Source organism: Gopherus flavomarginatus, chromosome 2, assembly GCF_025201925.1.
Source record: "Gopherus flavomarginatus isolate rGopFla2 chromosome 2, rGopFla2.mat.asm, whole genome shotgun sequence".
NCBI lineage: Eukaryota > Metazoa > Chordata > Testudines > Testudinidae > Gopherus > Gopherus flavomarginatus.
The window spans coordinates 2,005,177-2,032,135 of NC_066618.1; the positions used below are offsets into that span (position 1 = coordinate 2,005,177).

Here is a 26,959-nt window from a genome sequence, read left to right on the forward strand (position 1 = left end):
CGCCTCAATCCCAGCAGGGGGCGCTGTGGGGAGCGGGGCAGAGCGCTGGCTGTGAGGAGGGGTCGGGTCACTGGCTGCGGGGAGGGGCCAGGGCACTGGCTGTGCGGGGAGCTCCCAGCAGGGGGCTCTGTGGGGAGGGGGGGGTGTTGGCTGTGGGGGGAGCTCCCAGCAGGGGGCTCTGTGGGGAGGGCTCAGGGCGCTGGCTGTGGGGGGAACTCCCAGCAGGGGGCTCTGTGGGGAGGGGTCGGGGCGTTGGCTGTGGGGGGAACTCCCAGCAGGGGGCTCTGTGGGGAGGGGTCGGGGCGTTGGCTGTGGGGGGAACTCCCAGCAGGGGGCTCTGTGGGGAGGAGTCGGGTCACTGGCTGTGGGGGGAGCTCCCGGCAGGGGGCTCTGTGGGGAGGGGAGGTGCTGGCTGTGGGGGGAGCTCCCGGCAGGAGGCTCTGTGGGGAGGGGTCGGGTCACTGGCTGTGGGGGGAGCTCCCGGCAGGGGGCACACTGGGGAGGGGGTGGGGTCTGGCTGTGGGGGGAGCTCCCGGCAGGGGGTGCTGTGGGGAGGGGTGGGGGCACTGGCTGTGAGGGGAGCCCCCAGCAAGGGGCGCTGCGGGGAGCGGGGAGGAGCTGTGCCCCACTGCCGCTGACTGGCCAGAGTGCGGAGGCCGCTGCCGCCCCCCCTCGGCGGCCCCTCGCCCACTCACCGGCGGTGCGGTTGGCCGGCGGCAGGCGAGTCGCGGGCAGCGCCGTGGGCAGGGTGACGGGCAGGGCGCTGGGCCACGCCGTCAGGCACAGAGCTGGGCTCTCGTCAGAGCCGTCCCCGCAGTCCCAGGCTCCGTCGCACACCCGCGTCCTGCTGACGCAGGAACCGTCCGGGCACGGCAGCTGCCCCGGGGCACAGGTCACCCGGCCTGCAGCGGGGAGAATTCAGAGGGGCTGCCCGGTCACACTGCCACCCAGCCGAGGGCAGCTCCGAGCGCAGGCCCCAGGGCAGGGGGAGGCGCATTGGCGGGAGGGTTGGCAGCTCTCGCTGTTCCCCGCACTCGGCTCCCAAGGGGGACCCAGGCTCCCGGGCCGTCAGCCTGTCCCCCTCACGAGCAGGGCATTCGCTCCAGGGCCTGCACAGCGGCATGGCGGGGCTCTGAGGGGGGCGGCTGCCCGTAGAGGAGAGCCCGGGCGGAGTGGCGGGGCGAGGCCGGGCCTGGCGAGGGGGTGGTCACCCCTGGGCGGAGAATGGCCCCAGCACAGCGACCGGGGAGGCCAGTGTGGGGAGTGGGGAGCCGCGCGGGGCAGTGGACCAGCGGCTCACCTGGGCAGAAGGCCTCATCGGTGCCAGCCAGGCAGTCCCTCTTCCCATCGCACACCAGGGCCGGTGGTAGGCACAACGCGTCCGGGCACTGGAAGTCGCCGGGGGGGCACACACACTCCTTCTCGTCACTGAAGTCCCCGCAGTCGTCGTGCCCGTCGCAGCGATGCAGATAGGGCAGGCACCGCCCTGCCGCACAGCCGAACTCCCCAGCCCCACAGGGAGGGCCGCAGCCTGCCGGGGCCAGATGAGGTCAGACTCCTTCTACTGGGCAGCCCTGCCGGCGTGGGCGAGGCATGGCCCAGATCCCCCCACCAGGCTCCCTGGGGAACGGCACATGTCCGGCAATCTGGCACTCAGCTACCGGGAGCAGGGCCCAGGTTCTCCACGGGGAGCCAGCACTCAGCTACCGGGAGCGGGGCCCAGGCTCCCCTGGAGGTCTCCTCAGGGAGCTGGAACTCAGCTACCAGGAGCTGGGCCCAGGTTCTCCTGGGGGTCTCCACAGGGAGCCGGCACGCAGCTACCGGGCAGGGCCGGCTTTAGGAAGTGCGGTACCCAATTCGAACATTTTTGGCGGGGCCCTGGCAGGGATGACTTAAAAAAAAAAAGTGGAAAAAAAAGCCTTTCATTTCTTTGATGTATTATTTACTTTCCATAACTATATAAATAAAATTATATATTATGTACATTGCATCATATATGCTGTTGATTGGTTATTAATGACTGCCGTTTCACATGTGTGGGTCCCAGCTGCTCCCTGCCCCTCTCATTGAAGCAGTGTGCAGGGTTACTGCCCTGGGAACTGCACGGCAGCAGTGGACATGGGGCTGGCTGGAAATAGAGTCTGGCTGCAGGCAGGGCAAGGGGTGCAGGGCTGGTTGGAGATAGTGGGTGTGTGGGGCAGGCTGGCTTCAGGCAGGGCCGTGGGGGGATGCAGCAGGGGCTGGCAGGGCTGGAGACAGAGGAGTGTGAGACTGGCTGGCTTCAGGCAGGGGGGTGCAGCAGGGATTGGCTGGAGACAGGGCAGGGTGTGCAGGGCTGGTGCGGGCAGGGCTGTGTGGGGGGCTGGCTGGCTTTGGGCAGGGCCGCAGGGGAGTGTGGCAGGGGTTGACTGGAGACACCGCAGGGGGTTTGACAGGGACTGGCTGTGGGCACGGGGTGCAGAGCTGGCTGCAGGCAGGGGGAGCGGGGCTGGTGTGGGCGGGGCAGGGGGTGCAGCAGAGGCAGCTGGAACCCCAGCCCTTTAAATAGCCCCCAAGCTCCCTGCTATCCCAAGGCTTTGGGGGCTATTTAAAGGGCCCGGGACTCCCCTGCTTCTACCCCGCTCTGGACCTTTTAAATAGCCACGGGAGCCCTGGGGAATGCATGGGGGCGGTGGGGCTCCGGCAGCTATTTAAAGGACTGGGGTGGCAGAGGCAGCTGGAGCCCTGGCCCTTTAAATAGCCCCGGAGCCCCTCACTACCCCAGGGCTCTGGAGGCTATTTAAAGGCCCGGAGCTCCAGCCAGGAGAGCGGGGCCACGGGGCTTGCCGCGCTCCAGCCGGGGCTCCAGCCAGGAGAGCAGGGCCGCGGGGTTTGCCGCACTCCGGCCGGGGCTCCAGCCAGGAGAGCGGGGCCGCGGGACTTGCCGCGCTCGGGCCGGAGCTCCAGCCAGGAGAGCAGGGCCGCGGGGTTTGCCGCACTCCAGTCGGAGCTCCAGCCAGGAGAGCGGGGCTGCGGGACTTGCCGCGCTCGGGCCGGAGCTCCAGCCAGGAGAGCAGGGCCGCGGGGTTTGTCGCACTCCGGTTGGAGCTCCAGCCAGGAGAGTGGGGCCTCGGGGTTTGCTGCGCTCCAGCCAGAGCTCCAGCCAGGAGAGCGGGGCCGCGGGGCTTGCCGTACTCCAGCCGGAGCTCCAGCCAGGAGAGTGGGGCCTCGGGACTTGCCGCGCTCGGGCCGGGGCTCCAGCTGGGAGAGCAAGGCTTGCCACACTCCTGCCTGCGCTTCGCTCAAGGGAGCGGGACCACGGAAGACCCCTGAGCAGATCGCAGCCAGGAACCCAGGGTAAGTTTAAAAAAAAAAATGTCTAAGGCGCGGGGCCCTCTTAGGCGTGGGGCCCAGTTCCTGGGTATCGGGCGAATCGGCCTAACGCCAGCCCTGCTACTGGGAGCGGGGCCCAGGCTCCCCTGGGCCTCCAAAGGGAGCCGGCACTCAGCTACCCGGAGCAGGACCCAGGTTCTCCTGGGGGTCTCCACGGGGAGCCAGCACTCAGCTACCGGGAGCAGGGCCCAGGTTCTCCTGGGGGTCTCCACAGGGAGCTGGCACTCAGCTTCCGGGAGCCGATGGCACCAACAGGAGGGTGCAGGCCCCACGCTCTGCCGCGGGATCATCCCTCATGTCACTCACCATGCAGGACCTGTTCCACATTCCGCTCCTGCCAGGGCCCCGTATTCTGAGCCCTGTGTGCATAGGGGCAGGTCTGAGATCTCTGCCTGGGCATCTCGAGAGGGGCACAGCTGGGGCATCACCTCACCTACCTTTGTGCCCCTCTCGTGGGCCCCAGCACACGGGTTCTAGGGCCTGGCTCGGTAGCCCACTGGTCAGCTGGGTGGCCCTGCCCTGCCCCTCGCTAGCCCTGCTATCCCAGGCCCAGCCCATGGCCTGTCACTCACCAGCCTCATCAGATTCGTCTGCGAAGCCACAGTCCAGCTCCCCGTCGCAGACGTGTGCCCGGGGGATGCAGCGCCCATTGGCGCAGCGGAACTCCTGCTCGGCGCAGCCGGGCACCGGGCAGCCGCGCTCATCCGAGTGGTCCAGGCAGTCGGCGGTGCCGTCGCAGCGGTATCCCCAGGCCACGCACTGCCCGCTGGTGCACTGGTACTGCTGCGGGGCACAGCTGGGCACGCAGAACTCGTCCGAGCCGTCCCCACAGTCGTCCTCGTTGTCACAGACCCAGGCGCTGGGCACGCACCGCCCGCCCGTGCGGCAGGCGAACTCCGCCTCGGGGCAGCGAGGTGGGACCAGGCAGGGCTCTGCGGGCACATCGCACTGCCACAGCCCGGCCTCACACGTGCTGCGGGCCGAGAGAGAGCGGGCGTCAGGGCCTCGCCAGGCAGGGATGCCATGGAGCGGAAGCAAAGCTCCTGAGTGATCTGTCCGTCCGTTTGTCCGTTGGGGGAACTGCCTCCCCAGGAGTGGGGGATGCCAGGGGTTGGGGCGGGCAGCGCCCCCAGAGTTCGCTGTGGTCGGGGATGGCTCTATGGGATCTGCTGGGCCCTGGCCATCCCTAACAGCCCACAGCAGTCCCCTCAACACAGGACACAGCTCCCAGCTGGCAGGAGGGGATGGCCGCCCTTCACCTAACCGTGGGGGAGCTGCCCATGGCCTCTCCTGGCTGTCACCTCAGGGCAGGGGGCTGGCGGGGAGCCCTCTGGGCTGTGGCAGTGCCCCCCAGATGGGCAAAGCACATGCCTCGAGGGCGCTCGGTGGAGGCAGGCCCAGAAGATGGGCAGGAGGGAGCTGGCACAGGGGAGACGGCTGGCAGGGTACTAGCCTGAACTCACCAGTTCTTGCACTCCTGCTTCACCACAGCGCCCGCTGGGAACGAGATGCCCTCCCAGAAACAGGGGCACTCAGCAGGGTCGATGCAGCTGCCATCTGCCGAGGCAAGCGGGAGAGCGATGCAGTCCAGGTCCTGGAGATCCTCCACATTACCCCAGGGCCCTCGGGGACTCAGGGCCCCACAACTGGCCAAGAGGGCTGCAGGGGAGCACTGAGAGAGACGGCCTTTCCCCCATCCTGTTCCCGAGCAGCCAGCTCTGTGGGGTGAGAGCCCATCCCCACCGCGGGCATCTCCCACAGTCTGCTTCTGAACTAGGGTGGAGTCAGGGGCATCCTAGCTTCAAGGCCGGCACAGTGTGGCTGTGCCGAAGTGGGAATGTTCTGGCTGTGTTCTGTGAATGCTGAGTGGGGAGCATTGACCTGGGAAGGTGGCAGGGGAGTTGTGCTGGGACTGCTGGCATTGGGGAAGGGAGGATACCTGAGCATGTCACCTGAGAACCAGGAGGGGGGTTGGAGGCCAGGTGACACCTCTGCCCAGGACACTGGACAAAGGACAAAGACTAGGGGAGGAGCCGGAGGGAGGCTAAGTAAAGGCTGGAGGGAGTTTCAGTTTGAAGCTAGCAGGGAAATGGAGGGGAGCTCCAACGGGGCTTGGGCTTCCCAACAGGGCTGAGGCCTCCCTGGGGGCCCCAGATGGACCTAACTAAAGGGGGTCCTATTGTCTGTACTGGCAAGACCTGTTTTGGACTGTGTTCCTGTCATCTAAACAAACCTCTGTCTTACTGGCTGGCTGAGAGTCACGTCTGACTGCAAAGTGGGGGTGCAGGACCCTGTGGCTTCCCCAGGACCCCGTCCAGGCAGACTCGCTGTGGGAAGCGCATGGAGGGGCATATGCTGAATGCTCCAAGGGAGAGGAGGCTCCCCAAAGTCCTGACTGGCTTTGTGGGGAGCAGTTCCAGAGCATCGCCCGGGGACTCCGTGACAGTGGCACCAAGGGGCATCAGGTGGGGAGGCAGCATGCCCTAGACCTGCTGGGATGCTGTGTATAGGAAAGGTGACCACTTCTATCACTTAAATCTTGTACAAAGTCTATCATGTAAGGTATCACCGGAAGAGTTATGATTTGCTAAGTGATGCGTGTATCAGCTGGGTATGGGGAACGAGGAATATTGGCTGTTTGTTCCTGGGCAACACCTCCAGAGAGATTGACGTCAGGGCTAGCCAGCGAGGTGTTGGTGGCCCATTAAGGACACTCCATTCTCACAACGGGCCATTGGAGAAACTCATCCCACCCAGCTGGCCTTTCTTGCGGACACCTCAGGCAGCCAGGGGTCAGTGGCCGCCCGTCACTCAGCAAACCACACAAGGCCATGTGACCTAAGACTCCATCTTGTACCAGTAACTGTCCATGCTCACGTGACCCTGGACTCCATCTTGGGCCAGTCACTTCCCAGGCACCTGGGTTGTGACATCAAAGCTTTGCCTCTTTCCTGCTCTGGGCACTGGCTGGGAGCCCTGGGCTGGAACGCTGAGGGGGGACTATGGTTCTGGCTGCTTGTGAACCAATGTGGTGACACAAGAGTGAGTCGCTTTTTGTTACTGGTTCGACGACTCTAATCACGGAATAAACCACCAGTTTTGGGGCTTGTCTCCCCATTTCTGGCAGCCTGCCCTGAGTGGGGCATACTCAGTGTGGCCCATCCCAGGCCCCGAGTCACACCTGGGACAGGCTCCGTCTCCCCACACCCCAGCCCGGGGCGGAGGGGCTGGGCTGATGGAGATTTGCTGGAAATGGAGGCAGCAGTGGCACTGCCTGTGCCATTCTGATCAGATTGCTGCCCCTGGCGCCCCCGTCACCGCCTTGCCCCCAGCCTCCAGCCATACCAGCACCCCAGCACTGCCCTACCCCCAGCACCGCCCTGCCCCCAGCCTCCAGTCATACCAGCACCCCCAGCACTGCCCTGCCCCCAGCGTCCCGTCACCGCCCTGTCCCCAATGCCCCCATCACCGCCCTGCCCCAGCCTCCAGTCACACCAGCACCCCCAGCACTGCTCTGCCCCCAGCACCACCCTGCCCCAGCCTCCAGTCACACCAGTACCCCCAGCACCGCCCTGCCCCCAGCACCCTGTCACCATCCTGCCCCCAGTCCCCTCCCGTCACTGCCCTGCCCCCAGCCTCTAGTCACACCAGCACCTCCAGCACCGCCGTCACCGCCCTGCTCCCAGCACCCCGTCACCGCCCTGCCCCCAGCAGCTCACCATGCAGGACCCTCCCGTCAGGGCAGAAGCAGCCCTCCACACAGGAGATGGCATCACAGTGCTCGGCGGGCTCCAGGCCGAAGTTCTTGCAGGTCTGGGGGCAGGCGGGGCCGCAGGCTTCGTACTCCAGCCCGTTGTCGCACTGCATGGCTGGCAGGGAGACACGGAGGCAGGAATCATGGCCACCGGCGCTGCGGGGGCTCAGGAGGCCTGGGAGCCAGGCTGCTGGGGCTACATGCTGCAAACGGCCCCACCCCGGGGACACAGAGCCCTCCCGCCTCCAGCCTGGCCTGGGGAACCTGCTGCTGCCACCCGCTGGGCAGGGATGGGGGGAGAGGACAAAACCACAGGGCCTGGGCTCTGCTGGGGCGCCCCTCTGTCCCATCCCCTCTCCAGCCCCGACAGCTAGCCGGATACCTGAGGCTGGACGCGCTCTGCCATGGACCCCACAGCTGTGGCTGGGGAGCGGACAGCCCTAGGGGGAGCCCCCGGCCCATCCTGACCCACAGGGGAGCTCTGCCCACGGCCACCAGCCCCCAGCCCCTATCTCCAGGCTCAGCCCAGGGCGGGCACTCACGGCACAGCTCCTGGCTCCTCCAGCGGACGTACACCCCGCGCTGGTTACACTCCTCGGCGTAGGCTGCGATGGCTGTGCACAGACACTCGCAGTCCCCCCCGGAGTCGCACCTGCCAACACACAGCATTGCATCATTCGCCGGGGAGAGGGGCAGCCGATGCCACTCACAAGCCAGATGTGACCTGGGCGGGGGATTCATCTCCGGGTCCAGCCTGCCTCCCCTACAGCCCCATGGAAAGGGAGGGGAACCCAAGCTCCATGCTTAGACCTGAGGGCAAGGGGAAGCCAACCTGGGTCCACTCAGCCTGGAGCTCCCCCCATGCACCCAAACCCCCCAGGGACACACAAACTTGGCCTCCTGCCTCTTCTCTAGGAGCTGTGCTGGTGCCAGAGGGGGCTCTTGCTCCCTCCCTAGCATCTCTCATGCCAGTCCTGAGCCCCCCATGATCCCCAGGATAGGCCTGAGCAGAGCCAGGGGAGGCCAGCACCTGCTGCCCGGCTCTCAGACCAAACCCCTGCACAGACCACTGGCTGCAGGGAATGGCATGGGGCCCTGCCACCTGTTACCGAGTGGGAATTGTTCAGAATGTGTTCTATGAATATTGTGCGTGCCTCAGTTTCCCCTATGTGGTACATGGGTAACTGGGTGGGGGGAAGGGTTGTTTACTCTTTGCAGAGCCCCAGAGGGCCCGGCTGCCTGGGGCCCACGCGCATGGATAGTCCCAGAGGACAATGCCCATTGCAACTGCCTGGACATTTGGTACCTAGCAACAAATGACCATAGACAGCCACCAACCCTCTGAGCGTGTGTGTGTGTGTGTGTGTGTGTGTGTGTGTGTGAGAGAGAGAGAGAGAGAGAGAGACAGAGAGAGAGACCAGCTGGAGGACAAAGGGCTGGGGAGGGGCCAGGTGGGGCTGAATGCTCCTGCACTGGGTCTACAGAGAAGTCAGAGAGCTCTGGGGCCGAGCCCAATGGACCATTGTGTGACGTTACGTGTGTAATATAATATCTCAATGAAAGGTGACAGGGCCAGAAAGAGTTAATTAACTCAAAAAGAACAGGAGGACATGTGGCACCTTAGAGACTAACAAATGTATTTCAGCATGAGCTTTTGTGAGCTACAGCTCACTTCTTCGGATGCATAGAATGGAACACACAGACAGGAGATATTTATACATACAGAGAACATGAAAAGATGGAAGTACCCATACCAACAGGAAGAGTCTAATCAATTGAGATGAGCTATCACGAAAGCTCACGCTGAAATAAATGTGTTAGTCCCTAAGGTGCCACAAGTACTCCTGTTCTTTTTGCGGATACAGACTAACAGGGCTGCTACTCTGAAACCTTTAATTAACTCACAGACTCACCTGACCCATGGGTGAACCTTAGAGACTTATCAGGAAAATATGTAAATAACCAAAGCTTTGAAATGCAAGTCTGCATTGTTAGAGGCAGAGGGGTAGCTGTTTGCTCAGGGCTTGGGATGTCAGCAAACAAGTCTTGTCTATTGCTATAGCTTTGATTCAAAGATTACAAAAAGGAATATTAACATTTAGGAAGATACTTGAGTGACATGTTTCTGTGACAGTCAATACATGGAGGTGGGATAGCTCAGCGGTTTGAGCATTAGCCTGCCAAATTCAGGGATGTGAGTTCAATCCTTAAGGGGGGCCACTTAGGGATCTGGGGCAAAAATCAGTACTTGGTCCTGCCTAGTGAAGGCAGGGGCTGGACTCAATGACCTTTCCAGGTCTCAGAGATTGGTATATCTCCAACAATTTTTTTTTAATCAAGCTTGTGGTAACCGGTATCTGAACTGTTTAATGGATAAATTACCCTATGCTAATTGCCAGGATGTTTGGGAGAAGGAGAGTTAAGCCTATTGTTTTCTCAGGCCGAAAGGCTGCTGGAAATGTATAAAAATCTGGGGACATGATCCTACTTCATCTCAGATCTGCTTTGGGTTTCAAGGGAAACCTTAAGCCACAAGAATTGAGATCCCCAGTCACTGACTGGAGCCACCCTGAATATGGACATTGGACTATTTCTAAAAGGACTTTTGGCAGCTACAAGCTCACCTCTGCTGTGTATCTGAACCTCAAGAATTGAATTCAAGTCTGTCTGTAGATTGATCTTTTAACCATCACTCTCTCTCTTTTCTTGTTTAATAAATTTTAGCTTAGTTAATAAGAATTGGCTCTAAGTGTGTCTTTTGCGTAAGATCTAAGTTATAATTGGACCTGAGTGTGTGGTTGATCCTTTGGGATTGGAAGAACCTTTGCTTTTATATGATGAGATAAGATTTTCAGTGATCATCATTGTCACGGAGTGTGGGGGAGTCAGGGCCCTGCACCCCTCTTCCTGAGATTCACTGGGACTCTCAGCCAGTAAAACAGAAGGTTTATTAGATGACAGCAACACAGCCCCAAGCGGAGCAGGTAGGTACAACCAGGACCCCTCAATCAAGTCCTTCTGGGGGTTTAGGGAGCTTAGACCCCAGCCTGGGGATCCCTGCATTGCACCCCCCAGCCCAAACTGAAACTAAAAATTCCTCCAGCAGCTCTCTCCCCCCTCTCCTCTGCTCCTCCTCCCCTTTATTCAGTCTCACGGCAGAAGGTGTCACTTCTCCCAGTTCCCGTCCTGGCTTGGGTTACAGCTCAGGGAGCTTCCTCCTCATCCCCAATGTAACCTCCCTGCAACATTCCCAGGTCAAATCCGTGGGCTCCCTGCTCTGTCACAGTCATCATATCTGACAGGCGTGTCTGGACAGAGGCCTGAGGCTGGGCACTTTAAGGGAACTGAGTTGTTTGAACTCTGAGTAACCAGGGAGGTGCTACAGAAGCTGTTCTGTGCTGGCTGGTAAATCTAAGTCTTGGCAGATACACCAGTGTTTGGGGTTTGTCCATCCTGTTCTGTTCGCAGTTCGCCCTGATTGAGTGACCTCAGCTGGCTCCCACGGGCAGCACCTGTCCCAGCAGGCAGGGAAGCTGAGGGGTGGACCCTGAGGGGGCTGACACAGAGAGGGGTCCTCCCAGGCACTGTTCCAGAGCCGCCTGAGAGCACCGGGCTGTGGATCCGGGACAGCTCCCCTCAGCAGCGCTCAGCCCCCAGGCCTAAGAGCCTGCCCTCCCGCCCGGCCCAGCCCCCAGCACCTACCCGCAGGCATCGAAGACACACCAGTCGTAGAACTGGTGGCAGGGCACCTCCTCGTGGCACGGGACAAAGAGATGCTGCATGATGATGCTGCAGCGCTTCCGGGCCCAAGTCCCACGGTGACCGTTCGCCTGGGAATGAGAGCACCCCAAATTCCCAGCCACTGCAACTCCCCCACATTCAGGTACCCCGAATTCCCAGCCACTGCAACACCCCCACATTCGGGTACCCTAAATTCCCAGCCACCGCAACACCCCTGCAGCTCAGCACCCCAAATTCCCAGTCACCCCAACACCCCTGCTGCTCAGCACCCCAATTCCCAGCCACTGCAACACCCCTGCAGCTCAGCACCCTGAATTCCCAGCCACTGCAACACCCCTGCAGCTCAGCACCCCGAATTCCCAGCAACCCCAACACCCCTGCTGCTCAGCACCCCAATTCCCAGCCACTGCAACACCCCTGCAGCTCAGCACCCTGAATTCCCAGCCACTCCAACACCCCTGCAGCTCAGCACCCCGAATTCCCAGCCGCTGCAATACCCCTGCAGCCCAGCACCCCAAATTCCCAGCCGCCGCAGCACCCCTGTGTCCTGGCACCCCGAATTCCCAGCCGCTGCAACACCTCAGCATCCCGGCACCCCGAATTCCCAGCCACAGCAACACCCCAGTATCCCAGCTGCAGCAGCATTGCAGGCTCCCGTCCACCCCTGCCACACTCCAGCCTTCAGTGCCCCGGCCTCCGCCCAGCACAGCAGTCCCCTGCCAGCGCGGGTTTCCTCTCCCCTGCCAGCTCCGGTACGTACGATGCAGGGGTGCTCGAAGTCCTCGTTGTTGACCTCGGGGCACAGGAGGCTGACGCGCCAGGAGTTGCCGAACAGGTCAGAGGTGGGCTCCACGACGCCCTGCCAGCTGGTGAAGTCGTTCTCCGTGTCCCCGTCGAAATTCCCGCACAGCCCCGCCACGCGGCCCTGGTACCGGGGGTCCAGTTTCACGTACACTCGAGTGCCTGAGGGGGAAAGAGAAGTGGGCTCGGGGGTCTGCTGGGGGGAGTGATGGGAGCTCTGCATTCCCAGGAGCTCCATCTGGAGGGAGCCGCACCCCCTCCAGGGACCCCCAACTCCCTCACCAGGCTCTGGGGGAAATTCAGCCTGACACCAGTGTACCAGCAGGCTCTCACTGCAGCGGGGGAACGGCTGGGTGCCCCTGCCTGTACGGCAGGATAAGGATCAGGCCCCAGCAGGGAGATGCACCAGCAGAACAGGGCAGGGGGCAGCCCCATGACCAGGGAGGTTTCTGAGTAGGCTGGGCAGAGCCCTGGAGCCCAGATATAGGGAGCGACCCTGCCCCCGGCCCCAGGGCAGATCAGATGGAACAAGAAGTTCCCGTTCTTACTCATTTCCAGGAGTCACGGACGGGCGCAAGAACCCAGGTGACAGCCCGGGAGGCCATCAGGGAAATAAGCCAAGTGCTTCCCATGTCCCGCCTGGCAGGGCCCCGCCCCTCAGCCGGGCAGGGCCCCGCCCCCTCGGCCTGGCAGCACCCCGCCCCCTCGGCCGGGCAGCGCCCCGTCCCCTTGGCTGGGCCTCACCGCCGTCCCAGAGCACGCTCAGCCCCAGCTGGGAGATGAGGATGAGAAAGACGCCAGCTCGCTCCAGGGTCAGGCCATTCCCGCTGTAGGTCTTTGGGGGCCGCACTGAGACTCCATTCACTGTCACGTCCTTTCCTGGTGACAAGTAGAAAAATCAGAGTGTAGAGGGACAGTCAGTGTCTGGGCAGCTCCCCTCTGGCCTCAGGGCCTTGTGCAGGTCACAGCCTGGGAAATACAGCACAGTGCAGAACAACACCCGGCACCACGTAGCACTGCGCCGCCCCACGATGCAATGCACCGCACCACTCTGCAGCGCTGTGCCATGCCATGCAATGCAATGCAACACACCACACCACACCGCCCTATGCTGCAATGCAGTACACTGCTTCGCAATGCAAAGTCAGGCATACTGCGCCGTTCTATGATGCAACGCACCACATCACACTGCCCTGCGATGCACTGCACCAAGCCGCCCTCCGATGCAATGCACCGTAACACACCACACCACGATAGAATACAATGCACCACACTGCAGTGCCGAATAATGTAGCACACCACACTGTGATGCAATGGTGCAATGCACATCAGACTGCGATGCACCGCACTGCACCACAGTACCACACCCCGCACTGAGATGCAATACGCTGTAACACACCACACTGCAATACTGCCAGACTGCAATGCCGTAAAATGCAACGGTGCCGTGCACAATTTGACAGTGATGGCTCTGCTAACCAGGGAACTTACAACTCCCTCCCTGCACTCCCCCTTCCTCCTGGCCAGGCAAGGGGCAGGGGCCGGGTGAGAGCCCTGCTGGGAGGTGCCAGGCTCCAGTGGCTGCAAGCAGCGCCCGCATGGCTGCTGAGAGGCCTTAGCCGGAGGCACAGAGGCAGCGCAGGAACCACCTGCAGAGCCGCGTGTGGAGCAGGCTGTGGCTGCCAGCCGGCGGGTGCAGGACTGCGTGGAGCTTGTGGGGGAGCAGCAGCGGCTGGGCAGGGAGCCAGTGCAGAGGGGCCCCAATGAGAGACATGAACTGGGCCTGGCCTGGGAACCCGCAAGCTCCAACTTGCTGGGACAGACTGGCCTGGAGAGCCAGGCTCTGGCCTGCCCTGCCCAGGGGCCAGCCAGGAACCCCCAGTGCTCACTTCTCCTGGAAGGGTTCATGGCTCTGCCCCCGCTCCCCCCACAGGGCACCAGCCCCCACATGTCAGCAGGTGCACGACGGTGTTCCTGATCCCCCCACACAGGGCACTGGGCGCCAGCCCCCCATCTCTCAGCAGGTGCACGATGGTGTTCCTGATCCCCACCCACAGGGCGCTGGGCGCCAGCCCCCCACCTGTCAGCAGCTGCACGACAGTGTTCCCGATCCCCCCCAACAGGGCACCAGCCCCCGCCTCTCAGCAGCTGCACGACAGTGTTCCCGATCCCCCCCAACAGGGCACCAGCCCCCACCTCTCAGCAGCTGCACGACAGTGTTCCCGATCCCCCCCAACAGGGCACCAGCCCCCGCCTCTCAGCAGGTGCACGACGGTGTTCCCGATCACCCCCCACAGGGCGCCGGGCGCCAGCACCCCACCTCTCAGCAGATGCACGACGGTGTTCCCGATCCCCCCCAACAGGGCGCCAGCCCCCACCTGTCAGCAGCTGCACGACAGTGTTCCCGATCCCCCCCAACAGGGCGCCAGCCCCCCACCTCTCAGCAAGTGTACAACAGTGTTCCCGATCCCCCCACACAGGGCACCAGCCCCCACCTCTCAGCAGATGCACGACGGGTTCCCGACCCCCCCCCCCACAGGGAGCTGGGCGCCAGCCCCCCACCTGTCAGCAGGTGCACGATAGTGTTCCCGATCCCCCCCAACAGGGCGCCAGCCCCCCACCTCTCAGCAGGTGCACGACGGTGTTCCCGATCCCCCCCCAACAGGGCGCCAGTCCCCCACCTCTCAGCAGATGCACGACGGTGTTCCCGATCCCCCCCCACAGGGCGCCAGTCCCCCACCTCTCAGCAGGTGCACGACGGGGTTCCTGATCCCCCCCACAGGGCACCAGGCGCCAGCCCCCCACCTCTCAGCAGGTGCACGACGGTGTTCCCGATCCCTCCCCACAGGGTGCCAGCCCCCCACCTCTCAGGAGGTGCACGACGGTGTTCCCGATCCCCCCCCACAGGGCGCCCGCCCCCCACTTCTCAGCAGATGCACGACGGTGTTCCCGATCCCCCCCACAGGGCACCAGCCCCCACCTCTCAGCAGGTGCACGACGGTGTTCCCGATCACCCCCTACAGGGCGCCGGGCGCCAGCCCCCCACCTCTCAGCAGATGCATGACGGTGTTCCCGATCCCCCCCAACAGGGAGCCAGCCCCCACCTCTCAGCAGGTGCACAACAGTGTTCCCGATCCCCCCATACAGGGCACCAGCCCCCACCTCTCAGCAGGTGCACAACGGTGTTCCCGATCCCCCCCCACAGGGAATCAGCCCCCACCTCTCAGCAGGTGCACAACAGTGTTCCCGATCCCCCCGCACAGAGCGCCAGCCCCCCACCTCTCAGCAGATGCACGACGGTGTTCCCGATCCCCCCCCTCCACAGGGCGCCAGCCCCCACCTCTCAGCAGGTGCACGACGGTGTTACCGATCCCCCCCCACAGGGCGCCAGACCCCCACTTCTCAGCAGGTGCACGACGGTGTTCCCGATCCCCCCGCACAGGGAACCAGCCCCCACCTCTCAGCAGGTGCACGACGGTGTTCCCGATCACCCCCCACAGGGAGCTGGGCGCCAGCCCCCCACCTCTCAGCAGATGCACGACGGTGTTCCCGATCCCCCCGCACAGGGAACCAGCCCCCACCTCTCAGCAGGTGCACGACGGTGTTACCGATCCCCCCCCACAGGGCGCCAGACCCCCACTTCTCAGCAGGTGCACGACGGTGTTCCCGATCCCCCCGCACAGGGAACCAGCCCCCACCTCTCAGCAGGTGCACGACGGTGTTCCCGATCACCACTACCACAGACTTGGTGCAGGTGACGCCGCTGGTGCCGCAGGGCACGTTCTCGGAGGTGACGGTGAAGAGGCCGCTGCCCTCGCGTGCCAGGATGTACTCGCAGTCCCCCAGGAAGGAGAAGGCCCGCCCGTCGAAGGTGATGTAGTGCGGGTCTCCTGTGGCCACACAGGTCCCCGCACAGTGGTGGCTGCTGCACTGCCAGCGACGGCTCCGGCACACGCTGCACAGCAAGGGAAAGGGATGTCGGGACTCAGCCACGCTGCAGACCCTGGCACCGCCAGCACACCCAGCCCTGGGCCCTGACACCACTCCGGGTCCTAGCAGCGCCAGCCCAAGGCACAGCTCCGGCACATCCCACTTGGCTCCTTAGCACTGCGCCAGCCCCAGCCCTGCCCTCCACAGCAACCCCACACCACCTCCCGCCCGCTCCACACGGCAGTCCCCGGTCAGGGCCGCCAGCCAGGAGAGGCTGGGCCGCGGATCCCTTACCAGGTGTTGCAGTCCTTGGCGATGGTGTCGTTGGGCTGGTACAGCCTGCCGTTATGGTGGCAGGGACACTCGTCCGGAGGGACGCAGTGCTCGTTCTGGGAGGAGGAAGGGAGCGTGAGAATGGCCTCAAGGCCCCAGGGTTCCCAGGAGACCAGGGCAGGGCAGGAGTGGCCCAGATCACTCTGTGTTGGGCAGGCCTGCGAGGGGAAGGGGCTCCCCTGGCAGTGGGATCCAGCCCACCTCCTCTGCAGCTCAAGCCCAAGCAGGAGGTCAACCTAGGTGTCTGGAGGTGAAAGATCTCCCCTTCCCCGGCGACTCCCCTGCCCAAGGGGCTCAGCCTCTGCTTGGAGGGGCTGGGAATGCCCCCAGCTCTGCCACAATGTGGGGATGCTTTGTCATGTTTCTGAGCACCTGTGTGTGCCTCAGTTTCCCCTATGTGCTGCTTTGTTACCAGTAGGGGAACGGGGTGTTTGCTCTCAGGGCAGGCTGAGACATGTGTGTGGGTGTCCCTAGCTGGCTGGGCCTGGTCCCCATCTCAGTGGAGCTCCTGAGAAGACAACGGCAAATCCAGTTGCCCGGTGTGAAGGAGTAAGGGCTGTCTGTGGGGGGGATGGGAGAGCTGGGGGTGTCTTTAGGTGAGGGACAGGATCTTTAAGCCTGTAACCTGAGCCAGGCAGGGGGGAGGGGGTTAGCACCTTGGCCTGGAAGCTGAACAAAGGAATTGGCCGGCTGGAGGAGGGGCTGGTCAGTTTCGGTTTGGGGCTGGGTGATGGGAATTCAGGGGATCCTATGCTGGGATCCAAGCACCCTGAACCCCGAGAAGGACTCGATTGGGGGGTCCTGGTTGGGCCTCCAGGCTCTGCTGTAACCTGCATTCCTGTTGTCCAATAAACTTTCTGTTTTACTGGCTGGCTGAGAGTCACTGTGGGTCCCAGGAAGAGGGGTGCAGAGCTGGATTCCCCTACATCCGTGACACCCGGATATTGACATCTAGCAACCAAGACCCAGCGGGAGATAGATTCCCCCCGCCCCCCATCTCTGCAGCAGGGGCTGGACAAGGATCCCTAGCGGGAGAACAGAGAGTGGGGGTCGCGGGAAGCAGTCGGGACTCTCACCTGGACTCTCACCAAGGAGGCCGCACAGACAGACGGACGGAGCCGGACTCGAGGGTTCCCCACAGCCGGGCTGGGCTCGGGGCTGGCCAGGACGGACCCTGCTTCACTCTTCACCGTCCCGGGCTGCCCGACGGGCCCCTAGACCGGGAGCCAGCTAACGAGTGAACCCGGCTGTGCCTGCACTGGGAGAGGCCCTGCTGGGGCTGGGCGAGGGGCCCTGATCCCTGAGAGCGGCCGAGTCTCCCTCAGGGGCTCTCAGGGGACTCGCTGCCCGGAGCTCACGGGAGGCGGGGGGGCTGCAGGCCTAGAGGGCCAGTCTAGGGGGTGATGAGGCCGCATGGCTCACCCTGGAGGCTGAGCGGGACCCCCAGGGGGGCTGGCCCAGAGAAGGGGCCTCCCAGAGACTGCCCCAAAGCTGAGGGTGCAGCCCCGAGCCTGGAGTCCGTGACTGCCCCCGTGCCCGGCGCATGGCTCCCAGGCCAGGGCAGAGCCCAGGGAGGGAACGGGAGACTCACGAGGAAGACGGTGCCTGGCGGGCAGACGCAGCCGTCGGAGAGGCCCGGGCAGCTCAGGTTGCCCTCGGCAGTGGCGCAGGTGCGCAGGCAGGACCCATGGGCGTAGACCAGCTCCCCGGGGCAGAAGGCGGCTTCGGGGCAGCTCTCCTCAGCGCAGTTCCAGAGCCCGTTCACGCAGACGCTGCAAGGCAGGGCCCCGGGTAAGGGGAATGCCACAGCGACCAGCCCGCCGGAGACCCAAGGGAAGGGATCAAACCCTCCACCTCGGACGGAGGCTTTAGAGGGAAGCTTTCCTCACCCCTGGCGCATCTCGGCCCACTGCGGGGTCCTCGCACCTTCCCCGGACACAGCTGGGACTGGCCCCACTCGGCACAGGACACCGGGCTGATGTGCTCCGGCAGCTCCTACGTGAAAACCAGCTCTCTGCTCGTGCCCCCGCATGGGCTGTGCGCCCCCCAGGTCCCCAGCCAGAGCGCAGCAGCCCCGGTCCCAGGAGACTCAGCGCCGCTCTGGAACGGGCACAGCCCCAGCACTGGTTCAGGAGTGGGGCAGCCCACAAGTCCTGGCAATGCAGCCCGTGGGCACCTCTCAGTCGCTGGGGTTCCCCCACCCTTCGCAGGCTCTACACAGAGTCACTGGAGCCCCTGGAGACAGGGCAGCCCAGCCCCTGCCACGGGACTGGGGGTCACCCTGCCAACCGCGAGCCAGGTCAGGTGACCGGGCCCCCTGCCCAGAGCTCCTGGGAGCCAGCCGGTCCTCTCCCCGTCCCAAAAAGGGCTGGGAGTCCCTAATGACAGCCCAGCACCCCAGCACAGCACGGGGCAGCACTGACTGAGGGGAGCATGCCTCCCGCGGAGCCCCCGCCCTGCAGCCCAGAGCCCCCCGCCAAGCCCGCCCCGCTCCCCAGCACCCCCTGCTGCCTCCCATCCTGCTCCCCGCAGCCCAGCACCCCCCGGCGAGCCCCCACCCCGCTCCCCAGCACCCCCTGCTGCCTCCCATCCTGCTCCCCGCAGCCCAGCACCCCCCAGCGAGCCCCCACCCCGCTCCCCAGCACCCCCTGCTGCCTCCCATCCTGCTCCCCGCAGCCCAGCACCCCCCAGCGAACCCCCACCCCGCTCCCCAGCACCCCCCGCTGCCTCCCATCCTGTTCACCACAGCCCAGCACCCCTTGGCGAGCCCCCATCCCGCTCCCCAGCACCCCCTGCTGCCTTCCATCCTGCTCCACACAGCCCAGTGCGTCCCGCTGAGCCCCCACCCCACAGTCCAGAGCCCCCCGCCAAGCCTGCCCCGCTCCCCAGCACCCCCTGCTGCCTCCCATCCTGCTCCCCACAACCCAGCGCCCCTTGGCGAGCCCCCACCCCGCTCCCCAGCACCCCCTGCTGCCTCCCATCCTGCTCCCTGCAGCCCAACACTCCCCAGCAAGCCCCCACCCCGCTCCCCAGCACCCCCTGCTGCCTCCCATCCTGCTCCCCACAGCCCAGCACCCCTTGGTGAGCCCCCACCCCGCTCCCCAGCACCCCCTGCTGCCTCCCATCCTGCTCCCCACAGCCCAGCACCCCTTGGTGAGCCCCCACCCCGCTCCCCAGCACCCCCTGCTGCCTCCCATCCTGCTCCCCACAGCCCAGTGCCCCTTGGTGAGCCCCCACCCCGCTCCCCACACCCCCTGCTGCCTCCCATCCTGCTCCCCGCAGCCCAGCGCCTCCTGCTGAGTCCCCACCCCGCTCCCCAGCACCCCCTGCTGCCTCCCATCCTGCTCCCCGCAGCCCAGCACCCCCGAGCGAGCCCCCACCCCGCTCCCCAGCACCCCCCGCTGCCTCCCATCCTGCTCCCCACAGCCCAGCACCCCTTGGCGAGCCCCCATCCCGCTCCCCAGCACCCTCTGTTGCCTCCCATCCTGCTCCACACAGCCCAGTGCATCCCACTGAGCCCCCACCCCACAGCCCAGAGCCCCCCGCCAAGCCTGCCCCGCTCCCCAGCACCCCCTGCTGCCTCCCATCCTGCTCCCCGCAGCCCAGCACCCCCCAGCAAGCCCCCACCCCGCTCCCCAGCACCCCCCGCTGCCTCCCATCCTGCTCCCCGCAGCCCAGCGCCTCCTGCTGAGTCCCCACCCCGCTCCCCAGCACCCCCTGCTGCCTCCCATCCTGCTCCCCGCAGCCCAGCACCCCCCAGCGAGCCCCCACCCTGCTCCCCAGCACCCCTTGCTGCCTCCCACCCTGCTCCCCGCAGCCCAGCGCCTCCTGCTGAGCCCCCACCCTGCAGTCCAGAGCCCCCCAGCACCCCCTGCTACCTCCCTTCCTGCTCCCCACAGCCCAGTGCCTCCCACTGAGCCCCCACCCCGCTCCCCAGCACTCCCTGCTGCCTCCCATCCTGCTCCCTGCAGCCCAGCGCCCCTTGGCGAGCCCCCACCCCGCTCCCCGCACCCCCTGCTGCCTCCCACCCTGCTCCCCACGACCCAGTGCCCCCTGCTGCCCCAGCCCACTCCCCCCACTGAGCCCCCAGCCCACTCCCCAGTGCCCCCTGCCAAGCCCCTGTCCCACTCCCCGTAGCCCCCTGCCAAGCCCCTGCCCCGCTCCCTGAAGCCCAGCACCACACTGGGGTCAGCACTGACTGAGGGGAGAGCGCCACTCCCTGCAGCCCCCAGGAGATCTCCCACCCAGGTAGTGACCTGGCTCTACCCTGCTTAGCTGGTAAGATCCCAGGCACGTGCTGGCAGAAGGGTCCAGCCAAGCGGTTGCCAGTCTCCCTGGACTCCCCTACCAGGGGTTGGGGTTCCCTGCTGAATGTGCATCCCCAGGCCAGGACCCTCCCAGAGCCTCTTGGCTCTCCGGAGCGTGGGAGACTGTCCGTGGCTGAGGCCACGCGCAGGGCCAGAGCCGGCGTCATGTGGCAGAGACATTCAATGAAATCAACCTATCCTGTGGTGTCATCAGAAACAGGCCATAGGGTGATTTCATCAGACATCTCCTACCACCACCTCACCCAATCTGGAGGGAGAGACCAGGGCCCTCCTCGCTCCCAATCACAGCTCTCCTGCCCTCCTCTCCCCACACGGTCCATGGGGACCATTCCTTCCTCCCCCCAGCTGGGGAGCAGCTCCGGCCCCCACACACGAGTGCTGGCAGCCCTGGGGTCACTGGCCCAGCACATCCCTGCAGGCCTCTCTCTCAGCAATCTCTAACCCAGCTCTGAATGCTGCTAGGTCCTTCGCAGTATCCTGTGGCAGTGAGTTCCGCATGTGCACACGCTACGAATAGCCCGCAGGGGCCAGATTCTCCCACAGCAGGATACAAGCAGCTCCCGGGGACGTCAGCAGGAGTTACTCCTATCCTGAGGGGGAAGGATCGGGCCCCAGAGGTTCCTTGCAATAGCAGCTGCAGGCAGTTTGGGTTCCTCTCCCCCCACCCCTGAGCATCAGCAGCAGCCCTGCCCACAGGGGTCCCGTCTAGGGGCAGAGGGGAGGGCAGGCCCTTGGCCCAGCCTGCCTGTGCTCTCTCTGCTGGGACAGTTCGAGCCTGCTGTGCTGGAGGATTTTCACACAGGGACCACCGGCAGCAAGTTACACTCTGACCTGGCCCCATGCCCCATTTCCCGCCCCCCTGAGCCAGCCAGTCCCTGCCCTGGGGCCGGATGGGAACCAGCGCCCCCTAGTGGGGAAAGGCCCCGTGCCCCATTCCCCACCCCCTGAGACAGCCAGTCCCTGCCATGAGGCCGGGGGGGGAGCCGGCACCCCCTAGTGGGGAAAGGCCCCATATCCCATTCCGTGCTCCCCTGAGCCAGCCAGTCCCTGCCCTGGGGCCGGATGGGAACCAGCGCCCCCTAGCGGGGAAAGGCCCTGTGCCCCATTCCCCGCCCCCCTGAGCCAGCCAGTCCCTGCCCTGGGGCCGGATGGGAACCAGCGCCCCCTAGCGGGGAAAGGCCGTGTGTGCCATTCCCCACCCCCGTGAGCCTCCCAGTCTCCATGTCCCGCTCTGGCTGGGTGCTGGTGGGACTGGGCTGCTGGCAGCCGCAGAGCCCTCTCTCCCCAGGCACTAACTCGATGGCGCAGAGCCACGGGCCGTGCTGGGGAGCTGGGCCCACAGCCTGCCCCACCAGCTCGGCAGGAGGTGATGGGGCAGGCGGCTCCGCGGTGCGACCCTCTCTATGCCCCGCGCAGCAGGGAGGGAGCAGGGCTACGCACCAGGCATTGCAGCTCCTGTGGATCTTGCTGCCAGGCGGGTAGGTCTCACCCCCGTGCTCGCAGGGGCACGTGCCCGGCGGGACACACTGCCCGGTGTTGTCCAGCACCAGCCCCTCGGGACAGTTACAGCCAGCCACGCACACGGCCAGGGCCTGGCACGAGCTGGCCTCCCCCAGGCGCAGGTCGGCACAGCTCTTCCTGCAGGGGGCGCTGCACTCCTGGTAGACCTGCCCCCCGCTGCACGGCATCGCTGTGGGGAGAAGGAGAGGGGGCCAGGGGGCCTTAGCGCAGGCACCTCCAGCTTCCTCACAGAGATACCTGCCCCGTTCCCCAACCCCAATCCTCCAGAGCCCATCCCCTGGCCATCCCGTCCCTCGCCCCTTCTCCATCCCCCATCCATCCCCTCCCCTGCCCTTTCTCCAATGCCCATCCCCCGCTCATCCCCTCCCCCGCCCTTTCTCCAGCCCCCTTCCATCCCCGCCCCCGCTCCTTCTCCAGCACCTATCCCCCATCCATCCCCTCCCCCACCCCTTCTCCAGCACCCATCCCCCATCCATCCCTCCCCCCGCCCCTTCTCCAGCACCCATCTCCCATCCCCTCCCTGCCCTTCTTCAGAGCCCATCTCCCACGCTTCCCTTCCCCCGCTCCTTCTCCAGCACCTATCCCCCATCCATCCCCTCCCCCACCCCTTCTCCAGCACCCATCCCCCATCCCCATCCCCCATCCCTTCTCCAGCACCCATCCCCCATCCCCATCCCCTCCCCCACCCCTTCTCCAGCACCCATCTCCCATCCCCTCCCCGCCCTTCTTCAGAGCCCATCTCCCACGCTTCCCTTCCCCTGCCCCTTCTCCAGCACCCATCCCCGTCCATCCCCTTCTCCTAAGCCCATCCCCAGCTCTGTCTGTTCTCTGGTGCCAGCCCCCTGCCCATTCCCCGTAACCCAGCCCCACCCTCTATCCTTGTTGCCCCGGCTAGGCTGCCACCCAGCCAGGCAGGGCTCCCCTCCCCAGACACGCCCAGTGGGGCCCAGCCTAGGCCATCACCCACCGCAGAAGGTCTGGTTCCTCCAGGGCACCGGCACCCCCTCCTGGGCACACTGCCTGGCGTAGGCAGCCAGGGCGCTGCACAGACAGTCCCCGCCGGCCGAGCAGCCACACACGTCATAGAGGCAGAGCTGGTAGTAGGGCTCCCGCTCCACCAGGTCGTGGCAGGGCTGTGGGACATGGCAGGGGGCTCATCACCCAGGGGCTCAGAGCAGCCGCCCGGGCTCCAGGCCCTTCCATTGTGGGGGCTTCTGCTGGGGGCAGAGCACAAGGTGACACTTGAGAAACCAGCCCCACAGACGCATGGGCACATGGACAGCACACGTGCAAACAGCCACACGTGGAGAGGGCCAGTCCCGTGACCGTCCGGCATGCGTGACACAGACATGGGGTGACCGGGATCCCTCAGGGCAGACAGGCCCACACCCCTGCCAGAGGCACATGGCAAACACTCCTGGATCCGCCCCTGTCCCCAGCACGCACACACTCAGACACAGCACCCAGTGCCGCGGTCTCAGGGACTCCCCGGGGCGGGTACCTGGAAGGCCGAGCCGTGCAGGACGGCGCAGGCAGCCTCGGCGAACTCCCTGTGCTGGGCGTAGGTGCCGCAGGGGTCGAAGGCGAAGGAGCCAAGCGCGGGGCACTCGCTCGATGCCTGGAACTTGTTGGCGAAGGCGGCGACGCTGGACTCCACGTCCCCGGCGGGGGTGGTGAACTCATCCTGCTGGTTCCAGTTGTAGGTGCCGCACAGGCCTCGCACCTGCCGGGGGAGGCTGGTGAGGGTGCCAGCCCTGAGCCCCAAGGGGTTGGGGGGCAGCCAGGGAGCTCCCCCTTCCCCCCCACAGCAGGGAAGCTGACAGGTGCCAGGCCTGCAGGCGGGTGTGGGGACGTGGACTCTTGCTGTGCCAGGCACAGGGCTAAGACCCACCACCTCCCTCAGACCAGGATCTGCAATGCCAGTCACTAGAGACCTGGCACCGGCCACACTGGCCTGGGCGGCTCCGGACCCCACTCCCAGTACTCAGAGCCGGCCATTCGGCCAACTCCCGCAGCTGAGCTCCTCTCTCCTTGAGCAGTGCAGGCAAAGCCCGCAGTGAGGGCTCTCCCTGGGGGCACCAGGAGCGCGCTGGGCTCACCTTGCCAGCGAAGCCAGGCTGCAGGGTGATGTAGGCGGCGGGGAGCTCCAGCCCCCACAGCACGTGGGCCCCGAAGGCCTGGAGCAGCAGGAAGGAGGACGAGACCCGTCGGATGCTCAGGTCAGCACTGGCAAAGGGCAGGGCCACCTCCTGCCCGTTCACGGCCACGTCCCCTGCAGCAGGGAAGGGCCAGAGAGGAGATGGGAAAGGAGGGGGGCAAGGGAGAACTGGACAGAGAGAAAGGCCCCCGACCCCACTCCCTGACCCACCACCTGCCAGCTGATCCCCTACCCTGGGCAGATCAGAGCCAGCCTCAAGCCAGCCAGCCCTGCACCCTGGGGCCAGATTGGAGCCGGTGCATTTCCTGCAATCCCGTGATCCCTCCAGGCTGCCCATCTCTGCAAGCGTCTGCCAGCCTAGTGATTTCCCTACACCCCTCCTGAATTTCCCCAACCCCCCCTCCACCCTCCGTTTTGTGAACTAGTTACATGCCAATTTAGTGACTGCTTGGAAATTTGAATTGAAATTGAAACATTAATACACACTTTAAAAGCAGATACAGTGTGTGATAAAATACGTGTATCTGAAAGTATAATAGATTTGAAAAGCATGAACATAGACTAGCTTCCTTATACAGCTGTGGTTTTCATGACAATGTCAGTGCATTCATTTCAGTGATGTTGGCCAACCAAATAATTTCAAATGATGATTTGTAAGCAAAGTCTAACTGAGTTCTCCCTGACAGCTAGTGATGAGCTGGGGGCTGGGGGGAAAGGCTTCAGGACCAGACTGTATTTACATTCACACCTAATCTACCCAGGGATCCAGCAAACGGAGCTGTGTTGCCCAAGCGATAGATTTTGGCTGGGGTTGTGTTACAAATCACTTGAATGCGGGGGGGGGGGGGGGGGAGGGAGAATGAAATGTTGTTGTTCTTGTTGTATGAGTAAAGGGCAGTAGAACTGTACTTAGCCTGTGCTGATTTGAAGGCATCAAGAGAGAGGGTGGGGATCTGTCCCTCTCCACTGTTTAAAGACAGAGCTGATTAGGCTCCATAGAGTCTTTTGTTCTGTTCAGTGACCACTGCAGCTGAAATCACTGACGATCAGGTCTAAGTGCTTAGTCCTGTTGTGGGGACAGTGTTCCTGTGGGACAGTGTTCCTGTGTAAGAGACGTCCTAGTCTGCATTAGCAGCGAGGTTCCCCCACTGAGAGCTCAGCTGAAATCATTGAGAGCTGGTGGAACCTCAACAGACCAACTTGCAGAGGTCACAGTGGCAGGTGGCAGCAGAAGGTGACTGTGCAGGGCCATTGGCAACAGAGCGGTGGAGTGAACAGTGGCACAATGAACAGACATGGCCAGAGGGAACAGGAGCAGCTGGAGGAACGAGCAAGGTGCCTTCTTGCCGTCCACCTGGGAGGTGTACTCATGTGAAAGCACCTCTGAACTCTGACTCTCCGTCGACCAAGGACAACACAGGTGAGTGGGGTGCGGTGGAGGGAAAAGCGAGGGGCACGTTAAAGAAGCATTTGTTTGTTGGACTATGTTTTAGTGACTTTGCTCTAGAATGCTAGATTTGTGACTGGGAATGGAAACTTATATAAATATGTTTCGTAGTAGGCCAAGATTTTTAAAATGCATTATTTGCCAAGGTTGTTATCTCACACTGTTGCTATCTTGAGAGGTCATTATGTTGGGGAGTTTCTGTACTAAACATTTGTATTATTACAATTAATTTTTACATAAGAATGGTCATACTAGGTCAGACCAAAGGTCCATCTAGCCCAGTATCCTGTCTTCCAACAGTGGCCAGTGCCAGGTGTCCCAGAGGGAATGAACAGACCAAGTAATCATCTAGTGATTCATCCTCTGTCGCCCATTCCCAACTTCTGGCAAACAGGCTAGGGACACTAGAGCATGGTGTTGCATCCCTCCCCATCCTGGCTAACAGCCACCGATGGACCTATTCTCCAGGAATTTATCTAGTTCTTTTTTCAATCCTGTTATAGTTTTGGTCTTCACAGCATCCCCTGGCAAAGAGTTCCACGGCTTGACTTTATGTTGTGTGAAGAAATACTTCCTTCTGCTTGCTTTAAACCTGCTGCCTGTTCATTTCATTGGGTGACTGCTAGTTCCTGTGTTATGTGAAGGTGTAAATAACATTTCCTTCTTCACACCAGTCAAGATTTTATAGACCTCTGTCATATCCCCCTTAGTTGTCTCTTTTCTAAGCTGAAAATTCCCAGTCATTTTAATCTCTCCTGTTTCACACCCCTAATCATTTTAGTTGCCCATCTCTGAACCTTTTCCATTTCCAATCTCTCTCTTTTGGGATGGGGTGACCAGATCTGCACACAGTATTCAAGATGTGGGTGTAACATGCATTTATATAGAGGCAACATGATATTTTCTGTCCCATTGTCTATCCCTTTCTTAATTCTTCCCAGCATTCTGTTCATTTTTGTGACTGCCACTGCACATTGAGTGGATGTTTTCAGAGAACTGTCCACAATGACTCCAAGATCACTTCTTGAGTGGTAACAGCTAATTCAGACTCCATCATTGTATATGTATCATTGAGATTCTTTTCCAGTGTACATGACTTTGCATTTATCAATAGTGAATTTCATCTGCCATTTTGTTGCCCAGTCACCCAGTTTTGTGAGATCCTTTTGTAGCTCTTCGCAGTCTGTCTGGAACTTAACTACCTTGAATAGTTTTGTATCATCTGCAAATTTTGCCACCTCACTGTTTGCCCCTTTTTCCAGATCGTTTATGAATATGTTGAATAGGACTGGGCCCAGTACTGACGCCACAGGGACACCACTATTTACCTCTCTCCATTCTGAAAACTGATCATTTATTCCTACCCTTTGTTTCCTGTCTTTTAACCAGTTATCGATCCATGAGAGAACCTTCCCTCTTATCCCACGATGGCTTACTTTTCAAAAGTCAATTTAAATTAAATATATTTTTTAAAAAAAATTATATGTTTTTAGAAATCTAGACCTGTTATGTGCTTTGGTGTAACTTGCATTTTCCTTATGTTAAATTTGCATTATCCTAACAGAACATTTACT

At 62.9% G+C, this 26,959-nt stretch overlaps 1 protein-coding gene across 1 annotated transcript in view; it reads right to left on the reverse strand.

The window, feature by feature from the left end:
- Window positions 1–26,959, reverse strand: part of LOC127045947 (SCO-spondin-like) — a 162,019-nt gene that overhangs the window by 107,482 nt on the left and 27,578 nt on the right. Inside the window, exons 16-31 of the mRNA XM_050942846.1 lie at window positions 23,880–24,052; window positions 23,282–23,503; window positions 22,748–22,913; window positions 21,700–21,949; window positions 17,523–17,703; window positions 15,893–15,987; window positions 15,367–15,623; window positions 12,413–12,547; window positions 11,628–11,830; window positions 10,829–10,956; window positions 7,669–7,778; window positions 7,092–7,241; window positions 4,836–4,929; window positions 3,945–4,345; window positions 1,301–1,531; window positions 696–902 (exon numbers count right to left, since the gene is read on the reverse strand). Coding sequence (XP_050798803.1) covers window positions 696–902; window positions 1,301–1,531; window positions 3,945–4,345; window positions 4,836–4,929; window positions 7,092–7,241; window positions 7,669–7,778; window positions 10,829–10,956; window positions 11,628–11,830; window positions 12,413–12,547; window positions 15,367–15,623; window positions 15,893–15,987; window positions 17,523–17,703; window positions 21,700–21,949; window positions 22,748–22,913; window positions 23,282–23,503; window positions 23,880–24,052 — 3,003 coding nt within the window. The remainder of the gene's footprint in view (window positions 1–695; window positions 903–1,300; window positions 1,532–3,944; window positions 4,346–4,835; window positions 4,930–7,091; window positions 7,242–7,668; window positions 7,779–10,828; window positions 10,957–11,627; window positions 11,831–12,412; window positions 12,548–15,366; window positions 15,624–15,892; window positions 15,988–17,522; window positions 17,704–21,699; window positions 21,950–22,747; window positions 22,914–23,281; window positions 23,504–23,879; window positions 24,053–26,959) is intronic.